The sequence below is a fragment of the Rattus rattus genome, chromosome 16 (assembly GCF_011064425.1).
Source record: "Rattus rattus isolate New Zealand chromosome 16, Rrattus_CSIRO_v1, whole genome shotgun sequence".
Taxonomy (NCBI): Eukaryota; Metazoa; Chordata; class Mammalia; order Rodentia; family Muridae; genus Rattus; species Rattus rattus.
This window is the reverse complement of record NC_046169.1, coordinates 16,541,167-16,565,419: the sequence shown is the minus strand read 5'-3', so window position 1 is coordinate 16,565,419 and position 24,253 is coordinate 16,541,167. Positions and strand designations below refer to the sequence as shown.

General features: G+C 50.7%; 1 protein-coding gene across 1 annotated transcript in view; it reads right to left on the bottom strand.

The window, feature by feature from the left end:
* Positions 1-23,921, bottom strand: part of Zan (zonadhesin) — a 108,548-nt gene extending 84,627 nt beyond the window's left edge. Inside the window, 20 exon segments of the mRNA XM_032886423.1 lie at positions 975-1,091; positions 1,621-1,762; positions 4,627-4,807; positions 6,149-6,680; positions 6,903-7,611; positions 10,579-11,186; positions 11,409-11,535; positions 11,908-12,080; positions 12,696-12,780; positions 13,709-13,980; positions 14,900-15,046; positions 15,158-15,236; positions 15,851-15,942; positions 16,757-16,921; positions 18,624-18,776; positions 20,159-20,246; positions 20,601-20,872; positions 21,015-21,161; positions 22,605-22,657; positions 23,718-23,921. Of these exon segments, the coding sequence (XP_032742314.1) occupies positions 975-1,091; positions 1,621-1,762; positions 4,627-4,807; positions 6,149-6,680; positions 6,903-7,611; positions 10,579-11,186; positions 11,409-11,535; positions 11,908-12,080; positions 12,696-12,780; positions 13,709-13,980; positions 14,900-15,046; positions 15,158-15,236; positions 15,851-15,942; positions 16,757-16,921; positions 18,624-18,776; positions 20,159-20,246; positions 20,601-20,872; positions 21,015-21,161; positions 22,605-22,657; positions 23,718-23,797 (4,222 nt within the window). The 5' untranslated portion in view covers positions 23,798-23,921.
* Positions 23,922-24,253: the final 332 nt, after the last annotated feature.

Sequence of the window (24,253 nt, the reverse complement as noted above, 5' to 3'; positions counted from 1 at the left end):
AACTTCATGTTTCTGAGGATGACCTTAAACTCTTGAGAGTACCACCTCCTCTCCCCCGTGCTTGGACATACACGTGTGCTACCAGGTTTGGTTTAGGTGGTGCTGGGAATGGAAGCCAGGGCTTTGTCTAAACTGGCACCTAACCAACAGAGCCCCATCCCTGGTCCTGTTGGTTTTGAGACAATCTTAGTATACATCTCAAGCTGAAACTCACAATCTTCCTGCTTCAGCCTCCAAAACGCTGGGATTAAAAGCATGTACCACCCATTCTCTGAGATACTTGGGGTGGTGGTGGTGCCAAACTTGGCACTACAGAGCAAAGGGCTCAGTGATATATCTGTGAGACTTGGTAAAAAGACTCAGAATTCAAATAGAAAGGACCATAGCCCAATTGTCTGCTTTCGAGATGTTTGCCTCCCCTCCATGGATGGGGACATCTCTGGGAATCATGATCTCTGTCTCACCCCTTTTGTGAGACAAGGTTCCCAAGTAGCCCAGGCTAGCCTCAAACTCTCTGTAGCTGAGCTGACCTTGTAATGCTGATCCTTTTGTCTCCACCTGCCCAGTGCTGGGAAGAGAAGCGTGCACTGCTCATCTGGTTAATGAGGCTCTAGGGGTAGGAAGCAGGGCTTCATGGCTGATAAGCACGCACTCTACTAACTGGCCCACATCCCCAAAACAAGAGTCCCCTTTACAGTAACTGTCACTTCCAGGGGAAGCTCCCACAGCAGCATGGAGCTGATGTCCTCAACTGCCTTTCGCCAGGATCGAGGGCCTGACAGCGCTCCCTCTGTGTGTGTGTGTGTGTGTGTGTGTGTGTGTGTGTGCATATCCCAACCTTGCTCCCATCCAGCCCCTTTCTGCCATCTATCACCAACCCTGTTCAACCATATATTATGTTACCATGCCAGACACCTCTATAACATCAACCTCCACCTCTCCCAACCCCGGCACGAAGTTGTGGAATCTCCTACCTGTGGAATTGCTGCAGGTTTCGGTCAAGATATAGGTACAGGTCCCTGTGAAGTCAATGTGCCTCTCATCAAAGGTGATGAAATGAAGGTCCCCATAGACCAGGCAGGTAGCCCCACCTGCCAGAGAAGGGACAAAGATATAGAAGCTGCTTCCAGTGTCCCACTTGGTTAGACCTTACACCCAACTCTGCTACTCAGATATACTCCCAGCTCCACGGCCCAAGGGAGATCTGGGGACTATGGGGTCCCACCCACTCTGTCTTTAGAAAAACAGGAGGGATGACTTTCTGGGTTCAGAACAGAACACATGCAAATGTGGCACTGTGTCCTGATGTTGAGGGACAAAGGACACGTACCAGGTGGTTCTTCTTCTCCTTCTCTTTCTGCCCCCTCTTCTTCTATTTATTTACTTATTTTATGAGTACACTGTCACTGTCTTCAGACACACCAGAAGAGGGCATCAGATCCCATCCCAGATGGTTGTGAGCCACCATGTGGTTGCTGGGATTTGAACTCAGGACCTCTGGAGGAGCAGTCAGTGCTCTTAACCTCTGAGCCATCTCTCCAGCACCCCCCACCCCAGGAAGTGTATTTTAATAAGTCCTACCTACCCTCCCATTCTGACAGCACACGGGGCAGCGCTTACCATAGGGCTCACACTGGTACTGGCCACCCTTCAGTTGGCATATGGTGTGCGTCCCACACTGAGAGATCTGGCACTCCATCAGGCTACCCGGCAAGCAGCGGCACCGCTCTGTGCAATTGGGACTGAACCATTCTTCTCCAGGCTGAGAGCAACAGATCAAGAGTCATAAAGTCATTGTTCTAGGTGTATGTGTGTGTGCATGTGCGCATGTGTGTGTGTGCATGTGTGTCCGTGCCTGGGTGCATGCGTGCGCGTGCATGGGTATGAGTGTGCGAGTGTGTATGTGAGCGTGTGTGCACGCACGTGTACATACAAGCACATGTCCACTCACCACAACACACCCTGAGTGTCCCAAGGATAAACTCAGATCAATCAAACTTGGCATTGTGTGTGTGCTCACACTCACGTGTGTGCATGTGTGTTTTCATGGGCAATGGGACGGTACGGAAGATCTGAGGACAACTTTCTTTGGGAGTCTGTTCTCTCCTTCAACCACGTGGGTCCCAGGGATCAAGGATCAAGGCTCAGGGGAAAGCACCTTTGCCTAAGCCATTCCAGTGGCCCTTGCCCTTTCTCATTCATTTCATTTCTGAGACAAAAATCTCACTACACTAAACTCAGGCAACTTTCCTTTCTCTACCTCCCAAGTCCTGGAGTTATAATTACACGTAGTTTGCTTAAAGCCCTTTTTTTGTTTTGTTTTTTGATTTGCTGTTGTCTCCATGAGACAGGGTATCACTATGTAGACCTGGTTGGCCTGGAGTTCAGCATGTGGACCAACGTGGCCTTGAACTCACAGATATCCCCCTGCCTCTGCCTCTCCAGTGCTGAGGTTAAAGCATGTGCCACCACACCCAGGCCAGTGTAAGCATTTCTGATTAGTAGATGCATGTGTTTATCGTGGACTGTTGATAGCAGCCATGAGCATGTATTCAGTAATTGATATGTGGCAGGATCTCATTTTAGTTGGCAGCTAGGCTCATGCAGGAAGAGTCTCATGGAGGTGTCGTCTAGATTAAGTTGGCCTGTAGACATGTCTGGGGGATTGTCCTATTACCTATGATATGGGACAACCCAGCCTGAACACACATGATCCCATTCTCTGGTTTGGGGCCCTGGACTGTGTAAGAGCAAAGAAAGTTGGCTGAGCACAAGGCATGCACGCACTGATTTCTCTGTGTTCTTGACTGTGGATAGAATGTAAGAGTAAAGCCAAACTATCTTACATTCCTGCTGCCTTGATTTCCCTCAACAATAGACTATAACTTGGAATCCTAAGCTAAAGTAATTTCCCACCCACCTAAAGTTTGTTTGTTTGTTTTTTGTTTGTTTGTTTTTGGATTGTGTTTTTTTTTTTCAGAGCAACAGAAATTAAACCAAAAATGCATTTGGCTTCGGTTCTGTCATTTTACGACAGTGTTTCATGTAGCTCAGGCTAGCCTTGCATTCCTGTCACTGGCTGATCTTAAGCTGCTGCTCCTGGTGTCTCCACCCCTCCAGTGTTATGATTACAGGTGAGTGCCCACATCTAACATGTACATATAATCATATCCTAAGGCAAGAAAAGCAAACTGAGAGCGGGAGTGCCCACCTGTAACCCCGGCATTTGGACGACTGAGGCAGGAACATTACACAAGCTTGTGACTAGCCTGGGTTACAAAGTGAGCTCCAGGCTGTCACGGATTAGGGAGTAACACTCTGCTCAGAACAACCACAACAAAATGAAGTAATTATTACTCTTCTTGCTGGAACTGAAATATGGGGTGGGGGGAGGAGGGGGGGAGAGAGAAGAGGAGAATATGGAAAGTGGTAGAGGAGGAGGGGGAGGGGGAGGGAAGGAAGGAGGGCTATGTGTAGCTCAGTTACTAGAAGGCAGGTCAAACTTGCACAAAATCCTAAGTACTGGATGACTGGACACCTGCTAGCCCAGCTCATGGAGGGTAGAGGCAGAAGGATCACAAGTTTAGAGTCATCCATCCTCAGCTACATTATCAGCTGAAGATCCATCTGAGACATATGAAACTATATCTCAAATCTAAACAAATATGAAAAGGTATTTCTCAAAGAAAACAAATATGCTTCCTCCTCCTCCTCCTCCTCCTCCTCCTCCTCCTCCTCCTCCTCCTCATCCTCCCCCCCCCCACTCTGGTTTTTGTTTTTCAGCTTTTCAAGACAGGATTTCTCTATGTATCCCTGGCCATCTTTGGAACTCACTCTCTAGACTAAGTAGCCTCGAACTCAGATTTGCCTGTCTCTGCCTAGGGAATGCTGAGATCAAAGGTGTGAGCCACCACTGCCTACCATTATTGTGCACTTTCTTATAGCCATGGAAAGAGATTTAACAAGATAAACTTTCCCAAAGACATGTGTGAATGAACGCTGCATCTCCCAGTGAGAGTCTGGAGGCGTGGCTGAGTGGTAGAGCCCCTGCCTAGAATCCCCCAGTGAGGGGCTGGGGGCGTGGCTCAGTGGTAGAGCCCCTGCCTAGAATCCCCCAGTGAGGGGCTGGGGTGTGGCTCAGTGGTAGAGCCCCTGCCTAGAATCCCCCAGTGAGGGGCTGGGGGCGTGGCTCAGTGGTAGAGCCCCTGCCTAGAATCCCCCAGTGAGGGGCTGGGGGCGTGGCTCAGTGGTAGAGCCCTTGCCTAGAATCCCCCAGTGAGGGACTGGGGGCGTGGCTCAGTGGTAGAGCCCCTGCCTAGAATCCCCCAGTGAGGGACTGGGGGGCATGGCTCAGTGGTAGAGCATCTGCCTAGAATCCCTTAAAGAAGAGTTAGATATGCGCGTGTCTTCGGTCGAGCACTTCCCTAGCATGCACAGGGTCCTTGGCTCTATCTCTGGAACTGCAAAACCAAAGCCAGTGCTAACTGAATGGCTCTACCATTGTATAACCAGTCCTTTGTGCCTGTCCCTTGAGACTCTCTAAGCTCCTCTCACACAGAGAGCACCAGGACCCAGGTGTTCTGGCATGATTCTCCTCTGGGAAGCTGGGTACCCCTGGAGGCTTACCTTATAGTACTTGTGGTCGTAGGGACAATTACAGGAAGACTCGTTGATACATTGATTGTTACTAAACAAAAACCCAGGATTGCAGATACAGCCAGGGATGCAGGGGTACTGGCAGCTGGGCTTGGGGTTCTCACAGGATGCAGGGCATGCACACAATTCAAAGTGGGCATTTGGAGGGCAGTTCACTGAAAGGAAAAACAGCTTCTGTCAGGCCTCTATTGCACAGCTGCCCACCTCTCCCAGAAGCCTCCCTGCCTTTCTCTTACCCTGGACTCAAGTTCTCTTCTAAATAAGCTTGCACTTATTCTGCCATAAAAAGAAGTAGGAGAAGGAGGGGGAGGGGAAGGGGAAGGTGAGGGAGAGGGAAGGAGGGGGAAGAGGGGGATGAGGGGGAGGGGAGGGGGAAGAAGGGGGACGAGAGGGAGGGGAAGAAATCTGGGCATGGTGGTATAAGTGGGAGGCTGAGATAGAAAGACTATTAAGAGTTCAAGGCCATCTTCACAGTCATTTGAGGCTAGGACCTTGTCTCAAAACCTAAACCAACCAAACAAAACAACAAAAAAATTGATCAATGTTATAATGACGAATCTTGAAAATATTGTGCTCGTGAACACCCATGTATGACTTACTCTGGTCAAGGTTACATGTGATGGTTCTTGCCTGTGACCCTAGTATTCTGGAGACCCAGACAAGGAGATGATCAATTTGAGGCTAGCCTGAGCTATGTAGGAAGAAGACACAAGGGAAAGAACAGAGGGAAATAGAACAGGGATGGAGGGGCATCAGAAGGAAGAGGAGGGAAGGGGCTGCAGATGTGATGTGGTCCATTTGCAGCTGGTGTCTCTGCCCTCTGATAGAAATTGCAGATTTTTCTAGAATCTTTTTCCCCACAGTCCCATCCCTCTTCAGCAGGAGTTCCTGAACTCCTCTGGATGTTGTAGGTCTCTGCATCCATTCCCATAGTTACTGGATGAAGCTTCTCTGATGACAATTGGGTTAGGCACTGATCTATGAGCCAGGGGTGGTCAAAGGCAACACACACACACACACACACACACACACACACACACACACACACACACACACGCCCCACAGATCAACTAACCTGGGATCAGAGGAGCTCACTGAGACTCAACCGACCACCAGTGACCCTGGGTGGGTCTAATCTAGGCCCTCTGCGTAAATGTCATAGCTTGATGTTTTTGTGGGACTCCTAACAGAGGGTGCATGGCCTGTTTCTGACCCTTTTGTCTGCTTTGGGGACCCTTATCCTCCCACTAGGTTGCCTATTCTTACTGTGAGGAGAGGTACCTAATCTTAATGCAACTTGATATGCCATGTTTGGTGGATATCCCCGGAGGCCTGCCCGTTTTTGAAGGCAAATGGAGGAGAAGATAGGGAGGGAGGTATGTCATATATGAAAGATTTAAAAAAAAACAAAACAAAACAAAACAAAAAAACAAAACAAAAAAAAAAACCTCCTTCCCTAACTTCCTCCTTCTTGTCCTCTACTTGTTCCAAGGACCCTGTGGTAGAAACACCTGTAGTTGGGGCCATGCCGATCACTGGTGGCTTCAAAAGGCTTGGTCCAATGGGCATGAGTGTAGGACTTGGGCAGGGTGGTCTACAAGCTGTGGATGTTTGAATAACAGTAAATTGCTTTGTAAGGAGAATGGTCTCTGGAGTGGAGGCAGTGGTCTCTTCTGAAGGAATAGTGGTCTTTTCAGGAGGGACAGTGGTTCCTTCTGTTGGGACAGTAGTTACTTCTGTATGGACCGTGGTCTCCTCAGGGGGGACGCTGACAGGAGGAACAGTGGTCACTTCTGTAGGGATAGTGGTCTCTTCAGGAGGAGGAGTGGTCACTTCTGTCGGGGTGGTGGTCTCCTCAGGAGGGATGCTGACAGGAGGAACAGTGGTCACTTCTGTAAGGATGGTGGTCTCTTCAGGAGGGGTAGTGGTCACTTCTGTTGGGGTAGTGGTCTCCTCAGGAGGGATGCTGACAGGAGGAACAATGGTCACTTCTGTAGGGATGGTGGTCTCTTCAGAAGGAGGAGTGGTCACTTCTGTATGAACACCTGCCACTTCTGTGGAGACAGTGGGCACTTCTGTGGGGAACATGGTCTCTTCAAGAGAAAAAGTGATAACTTCTGTAGGAATAATCTCCTCAGGAGGGATGCTGGTCTCTTCAGGAGAGACATTGGTCATGTCTGTGTGAACACCTGTCACTTCTGTGGAGACAATGGTCATGTCTGTGGGGATGGTGATCTTCCCAGTGAGGACAGTGAGTACTTCCATGGGGACAGTGGTCACTTCTATGGGGACAGTGGTCACCTCTGTGGGGAGAACTATCTCTTCAGGAGAAACAGTAGTTATTTCTGTAGGGATGGTCTCCTCATGGGGGACACTGGTCTCTTCAGGAGAGACATTAGTTACTTCTGTGGAGACAGTAGGCATTGCTGTAGGGAAAGTGGTCTCTTTTGTGAGGACAGTAGTCACTTCTGTGGGGACAGTGGTCACTTCTGTGAGGACAGTAGGCACTTCTGTGGGGAACATGGTCTCTTCAGGAGAAAGAGTGGTAACTTCTGTAGGAATAATCTCCTCAGGAGGGACACTGGTCTCTTCAGGAGAGATATAGGTCACTTCTGTGTGAACACCTGTCACTTCTGTGAGGACAGTGGGCACTTCTGTTGGGAGAATGGTTTCTCCAGTGGGGACAGTGGTCACTTCTGTGAAGACAGTAGGCACTTCTATGGGGACAGTGATCACTCCTGTGAGGAGAATGGTCACTTCAGGATAAACAGTGGTAACATCTGTAGCGATGGTCTCTTCAGGAGAAACAGTGGTAACATCTGTAGCGATGGTCTCCTCAGGGTGGATGGTCTCTTCAGGAGAGACATTGGTTGCTTCCATGTGGACACCTGTTACTTCTGTGGGGACAGTGGCCACTTCAGTGGGGAGAGTGGTAACATCTGTAGCGATGGTCTCCTCAGGGTGGATGGTCTCTTCAGGAGAGACATTGGTTGCTTCCATGTGGACAGCTGTTACTTCTGTGGGGACAGTGGCCACTTCAGTGGGGAGAGTGGTAACATCTGTAGCGATGGTCTCCTCAGGGTGGATGGTCTCTTCAGGAGAGACATTGGTTGCTTCCATGTGGACACCTGTTACTTCTGTGGGGACAGTGGCCACTTCAGTGGGGAGAGTGGTAACATCTGTAGCGATGGTCTCCTCAGGGTGGATGGTCTCTTCAGGAGAGACATTGGTTGCTTCCATGTGGACACCTGTTACTTCTGTGGGGACAGTGGCCACTTCAGTGGGGAGAGTGGTAACATCTGTAGCGATGGTCTCCTCAGGGTGGATGGTCTCTTCAGGAGAGACATTGGTTGCTTCCATGTGGACACCTGTTACTTCTGTGGGGACAGTGACCACTTCAGTGGGGAGAGTGGTAACATCTGTAGCGATGGTCTCCTCAGGGTGGATGGTCTCTTCAGGAGAGACATTGGTTGCTTCCATGTGGACACCTGTTACTTCTGTGGGGACAGTGGCCACTTCAGTGGGGAGAGTGGTAACATCTGTAGCGATGGTCTCCTCAGGGTGGATGGTCTCTTCAGGAGAGACATTGGTTGCTTCCATGTGGACACCTGTTACTTCTGTGGGGACAGTGGACCACTTCAGTGGGGAGAGTGGTAACATCTGTAGCGATGGTCTCCTCAGGGTGGATGGTCTCTTCAGGAGAGACATTGGTTGCTTCCATGTGGACACCTGTTACTTCTGTGGGGACAGTGGCCACTTCAGTGGGGAGAGTGGTAACATCTGTAGCGATGGTCTCCTCAGGGTGGATGGTCTCTTCAGGAGAGACATTGGTTGCTTCCATGTGGACAGCTGTTACTTCTGTGGGGACAGTGGCCACTTCAGTGGGGAGAGTGGTAACATCTGTAGCGATGGTCTCCTCAGGGTGGGCATTGGTCTCTTCAGGAGAGACATTGGTTGCTTCCATGTGGACAGCTGTTACTTCTGTGGGGACAGTGACCACTTCAGTGGGGAGAGTGGTAACATCTGTAGCGATGGTCTCCTCAGGGTGGATGGTCTCTTCAGGAGAGACATTGGTTGCTTCCATGTGGACAGCTGTTACTTCTGTGGGGACAGTGGCCACTTCAGTGGGGAGAGTGGTAACATCTGTAGCGATGGTCTCCTCAGGGTGGGCATTGGTCTCTTCAGGAGAGACATTGGTTGCTTCCATGTGGACACCTGTTACTTCTGTGGGGGACAGTGGCCACTTCAGTGGGGAGAGTGGTAACATCTGTAGCGATGGTCTCCTCAGGGTGGATGGTCTCTTCAGGAGAGACATTGGTTGCTTCCATGTGGACACCTGTTACTTCTGTGGGGACAGTGGCCACTTCAGTGGGGAGAGTGGTAACATCTGTAGCGATGGTCTCCTCAGGGTGGATGGTCTCTTCAGGAGAGACATTGGTTGCTTCCATGTGGACACCTGTTACTTCTGTGGGGACAGTGGCCACTTCAGTGGGGAGAGTGGTAACATCTGTAGCGATGGTCTCCTCAGGGTGGATGGTCTCTTCCGGAGAGACATTGGTTGCTTCCATGTGGACACCTGTTACTTCTGTGGGGACAGTGGCCACTTCAGTGGGGAGAGTGGTAACATCTGTAGCGATGGTCTCCTCAGGGTGGATGGTCTCTTCAGGAGAGACATTGGTTGCTTCCATGTGGACTGCTGTTACTTCTGTGGGGACAGTGGCCACTTCATTGGGGAGAGTGGTAACATCTGTAGCGATGGTCTCCTCAGGGTGGATGGTCTCTTCAGGAGAGACATTGGTTGCTTCCATGTGGACACCTGTTACTTCTGTGGGGACAATGGCCACTTCAGTGGGGAGAGTGGTAACATCTGTAGCGATGGTCTCCTCAGGGTGGATGGTCTCTTCAGGAGAGACATTGGTTGCTTCCATGTGGACACCTGTTACTTCTGTGGGGACAGTGGCCACTTCAGTGGGGAGAGTGGTAACATCTGTAGCGATGGTCTCCTCAGGGTGGATGGTCTCTTCAGGAGAGACATTGGTTGCTTCCATGTGGACACCTGTTACTTCTGTGGGGACAGTGGCCACTTCAGTGGGGAGTGGGGTAACATCTGTAGCGATGGTCTCCCAGGGTGGATGGTCTCTTCAGGAGAGACATTGGTTGCTTCCATGTGGACAGCTGTTACTCTGTGGGGACAGTGGCCACTTCAGTGGGGAGAGTGGTAACATCTGTAGCGATGGTCTCCTCAGGGTGGATGGTCTCTTCAGGAGAGACATTGGTTGCTTCCATGTGGACACCTGTTACTTCTGTGGGGACAGTGGCCACTTCAGTGGGGAGAGTGGTAACATCTGTAGCGATGGTCTCCTCAGGGTGGATGGTCTCTTCAGGAGAGACATTGGTTGCTTCCATGTGGACACCTGTTACTTCTGTGGGGACAGTGGCCACTTCAGTGGGGAGAGTGGTAACATCTGTAGCGATGGTCTCCTCAGGGTGGATGGTCTCTTCAGGAGAGACATTGGTTGCTTCCATGTGGACTGCTGTTACTTCTGTGGGGACAGTGGCCACTTCAGTGGGGAGAGTGGTAACATCTGTAGCGATGGTCTCCTCAGGGTGGATGGTCTCTTCAGGAGAGACATTGGTTGCTTCCATGTGGACAGCTGTTACTTCTGTGGGGACAGTGGCCACTTCAGTGGGGAGAGTGGTAACATCTGTAGCGATGGTCTCCTCAGGGTGGATGGTCTCTTCAGGAGAGACATTGGTTGCTTCCATGTGGACACCTGTTACTTCTGTGGGGACAGTGGCCACTTCAGTGGGGAGAGTGGTAACATCTGTAGCGATGGTCTCCTCAGGGTGGATGGTCTCTTCAGGAGAGACATTGGTTGCTTCCATGTGGACAGCTGTTACTTCTGTGGGGACAGTGGTCACTTCAGTGGGGAGAGTGGTAACATCTGTAGCGATGGTCTCCTCAGGGTGGATGGTCTCTTCAGGAGAGACATTGGTTGCTTCCATGTGGACACCTGTTACTTCTGTGGGGACAGTGGCCACTTCAGTGGGAAGAGTGGTAACATCTGTAGCGATGGTCTCCTCAGGGTGGATGGTCTCTTCAGGAGAGACATTGGTTGCTTCCATGTGGACAGCTGTTACTTCTGTGGGGACAGTGGTCACTTCAGTGGGGAGAGTAGTAACATCTGTAGCGATGGTCTCCTCAGGGTGGATGGTCTCTTCAGGAGAGACATTGGTTGCTTCCATGTGGGCAGCTGTTACTTCTGTGGGGACAGTGGCCACTTCAGTGGGGAGAGTGGTCTCTCCAGTGGGGACTATGGTCGCTTCTGTGGGGACAATGGTCACTTCTGTGGGGACAGCGTTCACTTCTATGGGGAGAATGATCACTTTTTTGGGGAGAATGGCCTCTTCAGGAGGTACAGTGGTAACTTCTGTAGGGATGGTCTCCTCAGGGGGGACAGTGGTCTCTTGGGGAGAGACACTGGTTGCTTCCATGTGGACAGTTGTTACTTCTGTAGGAACAGTGGTATCTTCAGGGAGAACATGAGTCACTTCTGTGGGGACAGTGGTCACCTCTGTGGGAAGAATGACCTCTTCAGGAGGTACAGTGGTAACTTCTGTAGGGATGGTCTCCTCAGGGGAGACACTGGTCTCTTGGGGAGAGACACTGGTTGCTTCCATGCGGACAGCTGTTGCTTCTGTGGGGACAGTGGTATCTTCAGGGCGAACATGAGTCACTTCTGCGGGGACACTGGTCACCTCTGTAGGAAGAATGATCTCTTCAGGAGGTACAGTGGTAACTTCTGTAGGGATGGTCTCCTCAGGGGGGACACTGGTTGCTTCCATGTGGACAGCTGTTGCTTCTGTGGGGACAGTGGTCTCTTCAGGGAGAACATGAGTCACTTCTGTGAGGAGAGCAGTCTCTTCAGGAGAAACAGTGGTAACTTCTGTAGGAATGGTCTCCGCGGGGGGGATATTGGTCACTACTATGGTGACTCCACCCAATTCTATGGAGACAATGACCATTTCTGTAGGGACAGTGATCGCTTCTGTGGCAAGAGTGATCTCTTCAGAAGAAACAGTGGTAGCTTCTTCAGGTATGATCATCGTAGTGGGGATACTGGTCTCTTCAGGAGAGACGTAGGTCACTCCCATGTGGTCAGTGACCACTTCTCCGGTGGGAGTGGTCACTTCTGTGGGAATAGCAGTCACTTCTGTGGGAATAATGGTCTCTCTGATGGGAACAGTGGCAGCTTCTGTGGGGATGGTGGTCTCTTCCATAGGAGTGGTGGCTATTTCTATGGGAACAGTGGTTGCTTCTGTAGGGGTGGTGTGCTCCTCCGTGGGGAGCACAGGGACAGTAAGTACAGCAGGGCCAGCAGGTGGAAACAGAGGACTGGGAGGAATCTCTGTCTGCAGCAATACTGCAAAGAAAAACAAAACCCTGTAATTTAGCCAAAATTCTACCACTTTCTTTTCACTCACATCTAAATAGGAGTGGGTGAGCTCAGGAATGAGGGCTATTTGGTCATCTCTATTTCTGCTTCCAATATCCAACCTTCACTCACTTATTCAATAGGCAGGGCTCCCCACACACATCTGACACTGCCAGGGACAGGGATCACAAAACTGAATAGGAGATGGGGCATGACTTCAGCATCACTGGAGAAGGGTTCTGAGTCCTGCCACAGAAACTCAAGACACCATCACAGCTGAGTATGGTGTACCCATCTGTCATCATAGTCACCAGTACAGTGAAGGCAAGAGGATCACAAGTTTGAGGCCCACTGGGCTACGTTGTGAACTCCGTAAGGCTGGGAATAGCGTTCAGTGGTAGAGAACCCCTGTGATTCCCCAGAGAGGGGCTGGGGCCATGGTTCAGTAACAGGGCATTTGCCTGGAGTTCTCGAGCGAGAAGCTAGGAGTGAGACTCAGTCATAGAGCGCTTGCTTGGCAGCTGTGAGGAACTGGGTTCTACTCCTCGTCCTTCCATTCCACTCAGGGATGGAAGAAGCGGAGTCCTTAAACGTTATTCTTACCCCGACATGGTCCATGAGAGATCAAGATGAAATTCAGAGCGACGACAAAGGCAGTGCTGGTGCCACGGGTGGCCTCAATAAACAGCTGAAGGCAATGGAGGTCGAGAAGGGAAGAGAAAGAGAATAAATCCCTGGGAACTCAGAAACCCTGCTGTGCATGTCCTCCACCCACCCATCACTTTGTTAGAGCTACGACAGGCCAGCACACCCCCAGCCTCCTGAACCTTGAGTCCAACTCTTCCCTGTGCTTTCTCCACCTTTACGATCTGAATCTGGAATGTTCCATATAGGCCCATGCGTTGGAATACTTGGTCCTTGCCTAACAGCACTGTTTTTGGAAGGTTGTAGACCCTTCAGGATACAGGTCACTAAGAGGCAGGCATTGGATGGGAATAACGTGGCCCTGCTTTTAGTACTGTTCCTTGCTTTGTGGTCTTTGTGAGTGTGGTGGTTTGAATAAGCTTGGCCCAGGGAGTTAGCGGCACTGTTAGGAGCTGTGGCCCTGTTGGAGGAAGTGTGTCACTTTAGGGGTGGGCTTTGAGACCCCCTCCTGGCTGCCCGGAAGGCAGTCTGCTCCTGTTTGCCTTCAGAACAAGTTGTAAAACTCTCAGCTCCTTCTCCAACACCCTTCTTAACTGGACACTGCCATGCTTCCCGCCTTGATGCTAATGGACTAAACCTCAGAACCTGTAAGCCAGCCCCAGTTAAATGTTGTCCTTTATAAGAGTTGCCTTGGTCATGGCGTCTCTTCATAGCAATGGAAACCCAAACCCTAACTAAGACCGTGAGCCACCCAGCAAGCCCATGCCATGCTGCCATGATGGGCTGTATCCCCCTCAAGACTGCAGGTCAAAATAAACCTCTTCTTGCATAAGCTACTCCTGTCTGATATCCCGTCACGGCACCCAAGCACTAGCATACCCCATGTCTACCTCCTCCGTTCATCATCTACCCTGGGCCTCCTCATCACTCCCCACGTAAATACAAATAAAGCGTTATTCTCCGGGTCTCACCTGCATGGGCTGCTGATGTCCCTTAGGGATGGTGACAGAGCTATTCATCCAGCCAGAGCTCTGAGACCCGACACGGTTCCACAGAGGGATAGGAGAACTACCCGCGGGACTCCCCAACAGGAGCTTGAGCGTGGTACCTTTTCCAAGGCCGTACATGTGGTAAGCAAACTCCACACAGATGTCCCCAGGGGCACAGAAGGGTGGACTCACCAATCTGGCAGACTGCCCCTCCTGGGATAACTTGACCGAATCAAAGAAAATGTAATGCCCCCCTGGGTGAAGGAAGAGAACAGAACAGTAAGACGCCAGACCCAAACGAGTGTGCAAGACAAGTCTAGCTGCCTGCCGCAGTCGTGTCCAGCTTTCCAAGTGAACACACAGCCAAATTTCCTTGGCTGGCTTTGTTTTGTTGTTTTTGTTTTGTTTTGTTTTTCAAGACAGGGTTTCTCTGCGTAACAACTCCAGCCGTCCTGGAACTCACTTTGTAGACCAGGCTGGCCTTGAATTCACAGAGATCCTCCTGCCTCCGCCCTCCAAGGTGGGCACCATCATACCCGCCTGTTTTCTTTAGTTCTTGAGTTACATCGCTCAGGCTGGTCCAGAACTTACAGTGTTCCTGCCTGACCCTCCACACTATGGGTCTGCATTGCTACATTCTGCGCACTTAGGACTCTTAACTGAAGAAGGCCAAAAGACGCAGGAAACCCGGTCCACAGTCCAGATTTCATTGGCATTACCCACAGCTGAAAATAAGTGGATTTTGAAGCAAGGCCTTGATTGCTCTCCCCAACCTCACCTCCAGAGCTAGGGATAGAACTCACAGAGATGCACACACCAAGCAAGCACTCTGTGTACACACACACACACACACACACACACACACACACACACACCACCACCACCACCACCACCACCACCACCACCACCACCACCAATACCACCACCAGCCCCTCCCCAGGGGATTCTAAGCAAGTGTCCTACCATTAAACTGTACCCATTTGGCAAAGCCTGGCTTTTCTGCTGGGTCGCAATGATCCCACTACTTGGACCAACCTAAGCATAGTCTACTTTCTGGTTCTTGAATTCCCATTGGTAAACACATCGTCTGCTAGCCGCAGTGACACCATCAAGTCCCTGACCAGATGCAAACGCTATGACTCATAACCACAAGAAGGTCTTCAGTCTCCTCACCTCCATATGGGAACTCTCTTGGGGACCCTGAGATGGGGGTGGGTACGCTTTTACTTCCCCAGCTCCAGTGTCCGATGTCTCCATACATCTGGCTCCAATCACAGAAAGGATGATTTCTGTCTTCGAAGTCACACTGGGGAAAGCTCTCTAGCAGATTCCAAGAGGAAAGTCTGAGACACTCAGTCCATGAGCCCACCCCCACCCCCAAATCCCTCCAACCCCTAATTCTGCAGGGGGTTCCCAAGTCTCTGTTCTCACCCCCACAGGGAGCAATGCTGATGGCATCCACAGCTATTGCTGGCTCTGGGTTATTTCCAAACACACCCACCACCATGAACTGAAAAGGAAAGGAAATGAAGCCTGGAGTGAGCAGGCAAACCAATCCACATGCCATGTCCCCTCCTCACAATCCTCCAGGCCCCTTACAGAAGGCTAGTGTTGTCATCAGCCTGTCACATCTAAAGTCACCTGGAAGATAAGCCTCTGGGCATGCCTATGGAGGGGGGTGTGGCTTGTGGGGAGAGCCGGGGTTGGGGGGAGGATTAGTTTGGTTTTGTTAATTCGGTGGGAAGACCCTCCCACTATGGGCGGCATCATTCCCTAGCTGGGACCCCGGGTTCAGAAAAAGAGTTGAATAGCAATAAGCCTGTATTTATTGGTCTCTGCTTCCTGACTGTGGGTGGGGTGTGACCAGCTTCCTCAAGCTCCGGCTCTAGTGAATTCCTCACTGGGGTGGGCTTTACCCTTGCACTGTCACCCAGAATGAAGTCTTTCTCCCTTAAGTTGCTTTGGTTGCTTTTGAGTATTTTTGTCACCTGGACAGCAAAAGAAATGAAGACACTTCCTTTCTGGCATTTCCATTCAAAGGCCCAGCTCCTGCTTCTGATTCCCAGGTCCTCAACTCACCTACCATACACGGGGACTCCTAATAAGACCCTCGTTCCTCTGTACCTGTATCTGTCCCTGTCCTGTGTAATTGACGGACACAGGCTGCCAGTCAGGTCCAGGGTGTCCTGAGAAGAGAGAGTGTTTCCGGATGTTGCCTACAATGGAGAAAAAATAGAAAAGGAAGTTTATGGGAACTTGAGGACAAATTGCACAGGGAATGCTAAACCAATATTCCTCCAGATGCAAGCAAACTTCTCTCATCTTCTCTTTCTCCTCCTCCTGTTTCCTCCTCTTCTCTCCCTCCGTCTTCGAGTGCCTCTCTGTTTCTCCTCCTACTTTATATGTGTGTATATGTACAAGAGCACATGAATGAATGCACATACTTATAAGTGTATGTGCATGCAGGTCTTTTATAGATGTGCACACATGTGTATGAAGGCCAGAAGTCAACCTCAGGTGTCATTGGTCAGAAGCTATCCACCTTGGTTTTTGAAAGAGTCGTATGCTAGCTGGCCAGGAAACTATAGGGATCCACCCACTTACCTGTGCCTCCCCAGTACTAGGATAACAAGTGTTGTTCTGCTTAGCTTTCTACATGGGTGTTGGGGTGGTAGTCAGGTTCTCAAACTTGTGTGGCAAACCCTTTCCTGAGCTATCCCCCTGGCTGGTTTGCTTTTGTTTGTTACTGATTTTTAGACAGTCTCCTGTAGTCTAAGCTGGCTTTAAACTCACTTTGTAACGGAAACTGGCCTTGAATTTCTTAATCTTCCTGCCCAAACCTTCCAAGTGCTATTATTCCAGGCATCATCCACGGTGACTGGCAGTGCCTTTATTTTTCTAGAGTCCAATATTCTATTTCTAACACATGGTCCATCAGGGTTTCCCTAAACCCTGAGGAGATATTCCCTCTCAGTTCCCTGTCAACTCAACCCTCCTAGATGGCGCTAGTGGTCAGTAAACTCTTCTAACCCAAAAATGTAGCATAGACAAAAAGGCCTTCATCGTGTTCTTGGCCGTGCATTATGTAGTAGAAAGACAGGGTCAGACATCCACTGGAGTGGCTCAGGGGACTCAGAAGTACGGCTTTCTGCCCCGGCCTTGCATTTGTAGAGTCCAGGAGCATGTAATATCCATCTGTGAAAGAAAGGGCCAATGAAGTAAACAGCTGGGATGGAGGTGAGTCGGTAACGAAGACGCGAAGACGTAGGCACCTGGGGGAAGATAGAGACCTGGCCGTGGAGAGCTCCAACAGCCGCCTAGAATGAGGCACAGGTCAGGGGGTTACACCCACACCACGACTGGCAGAGTGCTTGAACTGGGTAAAGACCGGTTGTCACTAGAGTAAACAAAGACATCTTCTCAGTAACAGCCATTACAATCTTGTCCCCTGGGTGCTGACTCTTCAAGTCCAGTAGTTAAAGTCTCTTTCTTTCCTTGCTACACTCCCCCGCACCCCCACCCAGGACAGAACTGAGTGAGTCACTCAAGTTGATGACAGATGTCCACTCTGACCCTGACAAGTAGGCAGCGCTCACCCAGCTTTTCCTTCGCTTTTAAACCAGACAGCCAATCAATCTGAGTTCTGCTTAGTGACGCAACTAGTAACCAAGGAAAGAGGGCACTGATTTGCGGTGGAGAGCGCACACGCATGCGTACTCATGCCCAACCGCCTTCGGATTCCTGCAAACCTCAAGCTGAGAGAGGTCAGCAAGCCAAGAGAACGAACCAATGGTTTCAAATGAAAGGGGAAGGGGCTGTTGAAGAACTTTCTAGAAGGTAAGCCTCCCGGAACAGGAAGCCGAGTGATCAGAACAAGTAAACTGGGAACGGAAATCAAACATCACTTCGTGTTTGACCTCCAAATTTTGCTAGATGCAAGGACTGTGTAGAGATGAAGAGAAGATGGGCACTGTGACGGAGAGAGAAGAAAGGCGTGGATGGCAGGAACAGGAAGAGAAAGCCCGAGCAGGAGTACAGGGAGAAGGGGAGGAAGGGATCACCGTGAATGGAATGAATAGGAAGAAACATTGTTTGGCTTAACTGATGGCAAATCTTCCTCAGTAGTTCTCATCTGCCTTGACTGTTCCAAACAGTGGCTTCTTAGCAAGAAACTCAAGTGGCATCAAGTCAGGATCTTGCCAGCCAGTCCAGGCTGTCCTGAACTCAAGATCTTTCTCCCTCGGTCTCCCAGGTACTTGGATTTACAGGCGTGCCCCACCTCCTCTCCCTCTCTGCTTGCTTGCCCCTTCCCTCTCTTCCTGTTCCTTCTACGGGCTGAGAACGGAACCCAGGACTGTGTGCATGCTACACAAGTACTTTGCCACTGACCTACATCCCCAGCCTTTATTTTTTTATTTGTTTCTGAAACAGTGTCAGAGCCCAGGCTGCACTTGAAATCACTATGTAACCTAGGCAGTTACTGAACCTCACATCCTCCTGCCTCAGCCTCCTGAGTGCTGGAGTTACGGGCTTATGCCACCATACCTGGCTCCTTGCAGGTTTTACACACCAAGTCTTAATTTTCCGGGATATTGTACAGGGTGGCTACTAAGTAAATACCAGATGAAGAATGAACGAATGAATGAGTGAGTGAATGAATGAGTGATGACAAGGAATGATTGTGAGAAGCAGGCGGTGCTGGGTCTGCTTGGCAGCCATTACTGTATCGATGGCAGTGGAGGGAGCTGGAGAATACTTGAAATCATGCCTCCGTGCCATGATCCCTGAGCTGAAGGAAGCTTGAGGCTCCTGGGTTTTCTGGCCTGACCTTATGCTACTGTAGGAGCTGTAGAGGTCACCAGAACCCAGAGATTCTAGGGATATATATAATACTCACTACTAGGGTTAGAGAAGTCTTCTTCAGGCCCCACACCCAACATCCCCGTTGCTCCCTTCTTTTGGGTCCACTTAGCCCCGGTGGCAGTTGGGACCCAGCTCCAGCCGCAGAGATCATTTAGAGTATCAAAGGTGCACATCTGGGACATGCAGACTGGGAGGAGAGAAAAAAAGAGATGGAGCTGTGGGCGTGGCTCAGTGGTAGAGCCCCTGCCTAGAATCCCCCAGTGAGGGGCTGGGGGCGTGGCTCAGTGGTAGAGCCCCTGCCTAGAATCCCCCAGTGAGGGGCTGGGGGCGTGGCTCAGTGGTAGAGCACCTGCCTAGAATCCTCCAGTGAGGGGCTGGGGGCGTGGCTCAGTGGTAGAGCCCCTGCCTAGAATCCCCCAGTGAGGGGCTAGGGGCGTGGCTCAGTGGTAGAGCCCCTGCCTAGAATCCCCCTATCAAAAGGCTGAAAGTACAGTGTAGCCACAGAGCCCTTATCTAAAATCCTCCAATATGGGACTTAGGACAGCACTCTGCAGTAAAGCATTCTCCTAAAACCTACCAATGAAAAACTGGAGCCAAGGTTCAGTGGTAGGGCCCTTGTCCGGTGAGAATTTGGGGGTATGGCTCAGTGGTAGAGCATTTGCTCGGGGTATACAAAACCCTGGTTAAGCCCAATATCAAAAGGAAGGGGCTGTGAGCTTTCTGTCATAGAAGGAAGCTTGGGGTCAAAACCCCGAGGCCCTCTCAAGGCTGTAGTGTATGTTAACAAGCCTTGAGGCCAACCTATTTCCTGCTGCTCAAGAGTTCTGCTCTTGGTACAAGTTACATAGCCTGCCCAGTCTTATTAGACTTCTCGTCTGTAAACTGGGGGGTTGTCTCTGTGTAAAGTTGTAAATTAAATTCTTTGTGGAGCATCTAGCCCATGTTCAGCGAGTATAAGTTCCTTTCATAGCGCTGGATTTTCCCTTTCCGGTCAGCCTAAAAGGAACATGCTGCATATAGCAGAGACGTAGTATGAGGTAACCCCCCCCCCAGTGACTTTACAGTCCTATTTTCATGGAACCCAAAGCCTCCTTTTGTTTTAGAGACAGCATGGAATGTAGCCCAGGCTTGCTTCAAATTTGCCATGATGCCTAGGATAACTTTGAATTTAGGATCCTCCTGCCTCTGCCCCCAGAACGCTGGGATTAAAGGTATGGGCCATCACGAGGGAACTGCGCATGCTAGCTAACCAAATGCTTTCCCGACTAAGACGTCTCCCAACCTTCCAAGGGTTTACGGACACACACAGGCTAAGACAGGCCGGCTGTGGCCATGGGTCCTGGCCAGTCACTGTAGACCAGATATCCCCCACAACTCTAGGTTGAAAGGGGACCTCTTACATAGTGACTGCTTTGGGAGCCAGGAGTATGGGGTGAAGTAGCACCAAGAAATCAGATTCGTGGGAAAACAGAGTCCTGTACGCTGAGCTGTCTCTCCCCTATTTTGGAAAGTTGACTGGAGGAAGAGAGTCTGGAGAGAAAGAGGCACACAAGAAGGACGGGCACTCACTCCGATTGCAGGTACCGCGCTGGATAGAGAGGCCATCCAGAGAAATGTCCAGGTATGCGGTGTTTCCTCTCACGCCTTCGAACATCAGCTGCGGATTAGGGACAAAGAGACCCTGACCCTGCAGGCCACGTGATTGGCCCTCCTTTCTCTGTGGTTGCTGGTTTCCATCCTGAATTCAGATGGCTGGGGATCTAGGTCTCCTCTTTTTAAAAATTCCATTCATTTATAACACATAACATAAACGTGAGTCAGAGGACAACTTTTGGGGTTGGTTCTAGCCTTTTCCCACATGAGTCCTGGAGACTGATCCCAGGTCACCAGGCTTGATGCAGGAAAACCCTGATTGCCCTCTGGGTGCCCCCCTTTGCCACAGCCTACCTTCCTAAGCCCCTTCCTTTAGATCCCTTCCCTACCAGACCTCTAGGTCTGCTCTTGACCTCACCCAGCTTGGTATATCATGATCTGCTGGCACAGTGACAGTGGTGGGCATCCAAGAGGGACTCTGGGTGTTCACGTGTTTCCAGAGCATGTAGGGCCGGTGGTGCTTCCGGCCCCTGATCAGCAGCAGTCTGAGCTGGGCACCCCATGACAGCCCAAACATGTGGAAGGCAAAATGGACGCAAAGTGGGCCTTGCTCCCATATGTCAGGGCTACGCAGGCGTGCCACTCCGCCCCGAGGGAAGGTCTTGGGATCCATGTGCAGGTAATACCCCTCTGTGGGGAGACAGAGTGGAAAGGGCTGAGGCCTTGCCGTCCCCAGGGGCGGTCCCATCCACCTCCTGTTCAGCTCTGCTTCCAACTTTATCCCTTCTCCGCTGTCCTCCACCACACTTTAGGCTTCCCTCAGACTCCTCACCTCCATTGGGGTACCCCCCCGGGGGGCCAGAAGTGCCAGTCAGGGAGGGCCCAGTAGTCCGAACCCAGTCCCCATCATCCTGAGACATTTGAGACCAGTCACAGAAAGGTCTGGAATTGTCTTCAAAGTCACACTTGGAGAGAATATCTGAGAAGAAAGAGTCTCTGTGAGGCCTCGGAAAGGGCAGAGGGCAAAGGTCAGGTCACAGAGCCACACTGGGAGGTGGGGGGTCGGCAGGGTCACAAAGTATAGAGAAGGCCCCTGCTAAGAGTTCAGATCCAGAGGAGAGACGCGGGAGACACAGAATTGGGGGAAATGTGGAGCTGGTGAGGAGAGAGGGTAGATGACAAAATTGGGGAGCACAAACTGGGGTCCAGGCTGATTCAGACAGACAGGCTTTGTCTTGGCAGCATATGTTTTGTTGTGGATATTATTACTGTTACCTTGGTGTATGTGTGCATGAGTGTGTGCATGCGTGCTTGTATGTGGTGCATGAGTGTGTGTGTGTGTGTGCATGTGCGTTTATGGGTGGATGTGTGTGTGTGTGTGCGTAAGCATACACGTGCATGGGTGCACGTGTGTGTGTGTGTGTGTGTGTATACAAGTGTGTGTGCATAAGCATACACGTGCATGGGTGCACGTGTGTGTGTGTATACAAGTGTGTGTGCGTAAGCATACACGTGCATGGGTGCATGTGTGTGTGTGCATGTGTGTGTGCGTGTGTGTTTATGGGTGTATGTGTGTGTGTATGTGTGTGTGTATATACAAGTGTGCATGCGTAAGCATACACGTGCATGGGTGCGTGTGCGTGTGTGTGTGTGTGTGTGTGCGCGCGCACGCGCGCGCGCGCGCGCCTGCGCGCAAATGTGCATTCATGTAGAGACCAGAGGCCGACATCAGGTGTCTTCCTCAATCTCTCTCCTCTTTATGTTTTGAGACAGGGTCTCTCAATGAACCCACAGGTCACTGATTCAACTATACTGTCTGGCCAAGGGACCCAAGAGATCCTCCTGTGTCTGCCTCTCCGGTGCAGGGACTACAGCATGCGCTACCACAGCAAGCTCTTCACATGGACACTAGGGATGGAACTCAGGTCCTTAACATTTGTGCAGCAAGGATGCTACTGAGTTATCTCCCAGTACTCCCGCCTCACGTTCTCACGTAGCCCAGGGTGTCCTTGAACTCCAGATCCTCCTGCCTCAGCATCCTGAGAGCTAGGATTACAGGTGTGCATGACAAGACCTAGCCTATCGTTTTGTTATTTTGAAACAAGGCCATGTTACTCTGTAGCCCAGGCTAGCCTGGAGCTTGTGCTCCTCCTGCTTTGGCCTCTCCAGTGCTGGGTTGGCAAACCTATGCCATCATTTCCAGTGCTGGTCATAGCTAATGTGAACAGGAATCTTTGAGGTGCGGTTAGGCTGTGTTTTCCCAGTTCCCTCCACACTGGGCTGCTCAGGAACTGCCCTGTTCGTATGTATCCCGTGTTTATGATTGCTGCACCCTGACCACGAGCCCTGTACTAGGGACTGGAGTTCACGGTTAGAGCAGAGGGAGGGAAAGGAGGCCTGGGCAGGTCTGGTTCCAACTCACAATCCTCCCTCGGAGTGTGCACCATCAGCTCCGGGTCTGGAGAGTCCGGTCTCCTTGGGATTAGTTTAGAGAAAGCAAAGAATGTTAGCTCTGACATTATTCAAATTATCATTAAGGCTCTGATGATGATGTGTCTTTCTCTCTTTCTTTCTTTCATGTAACCCAGGCTAGCCTCAAACGTCCCTAAGCAACCAAGCTTGACCATAATTCAGCTCATGAGTCTCCTGCCTCCACCTTCTAGGTATCGGGTTTACAGGACTTCAGCACCACATCTAGCTTTTCTCTTTTAGAGACAAAGTCTTTTGACGAGGCCCAGGCTAGCCCAGGCTAGCCTCAAGCATTCACTCCTCCTCCGGCCTCCCTCACCCCTAGGGCTAGGATTTTAGGTTTGCCCCACCACACCCAGCCCTCCTCCCCACCTTACAAACTCAATAAAGAAGCTCGACTTGGGTCAGAATTTCCCACAATTCAACTGCTACTTGTCCAGAGCCCTGCACCCATGTTCAAAGGACCTAAACTACCTTTCATTCCTTGCCACCTTCTAACTTGAACTCGGGCCTATCAGCTCGGCCCTCCGTGGGGTTTTGGAGAGTGTGAATTCTGTGTCTTTCCCTCTCAGACTGGAATGTCACCTCAATTTCTGGTCCTGGGGATGTGAGGCTCCCTCATCCCGGTTAATAGGCTATCTTCTTCCCAATCCCACGAACCTCTTTACATTCCTCCCTAGTCTCCTGACTTTTCATTTTTGAGTCAGGGTCCCATGTAGACCAGGTTTGCCTAGAACATATATATTTATGTTTTAGAGAGAGAGAGAGAGAGAGAGAGAGAGAGAGAGAGAGAGAGAGAGAGAGAAATATAATCACCTATGACCTTGAACTCCTGGTCCTCCTGTCTGCACCTCATGAACTAGTAATACATCCTGAGACACCGCAGCAAGTTAATGTGGTGCTGGGGTTTGAAACCAGGGCTTTGTGCGGGTCAAGCAAGCCCTCTGTCAGCCGAGTTCCATCCACAGCTGTTTTCTTTATCATTCCCTCTCTCCTCGGGCTTCCCCAGACGCAACCTGGTAAACCCTTGACCCATTCATCACTGCTGTCCCCCAGTCCAGCTTACCACACAGGGGAAGGCACTTGGTCCTGGCCCCAGGCAGCCCCTACCAGCAGCAGCATCAGGGTCCAAACTGGAGGAGCCATGGGGGACCTCAGAGGTGTCCCTCAGGGAGAGAAGAAGACGACAATGAGGATCCCGGGCCACTTTATAAACACCTGGCCCTCCTCGTCACCCTTCTGAAGAGGCCATTGAAAAAAGAAAATCACAGGATTCGGGAAGACCCTGGGAATATAAAGTTACCAGAGTTGAAACTGAAAACCCAATATGAGTTATACACAGAAAGGAAGGGAAAATAAGAAAAAGGGAGACAGAAATGGATTCAAGAAGTCTAACATCAAGCAAAAGATAGTTTGATAAGAAACAACAAAGGAACTAAAGACCAAGAGATAGAGCCTCAAAGAGCCCGGGCTGGCCTCAGATTCATGATGTAGGCAAGGAAATCCCAAATCTTCTACCTCCAAATGCTGGGATTAGAACCATGGCTAAGAAAGCACGAGTGACCTCTCCCAGAATGGAAACACTCAAGTCTCTTAATTAAA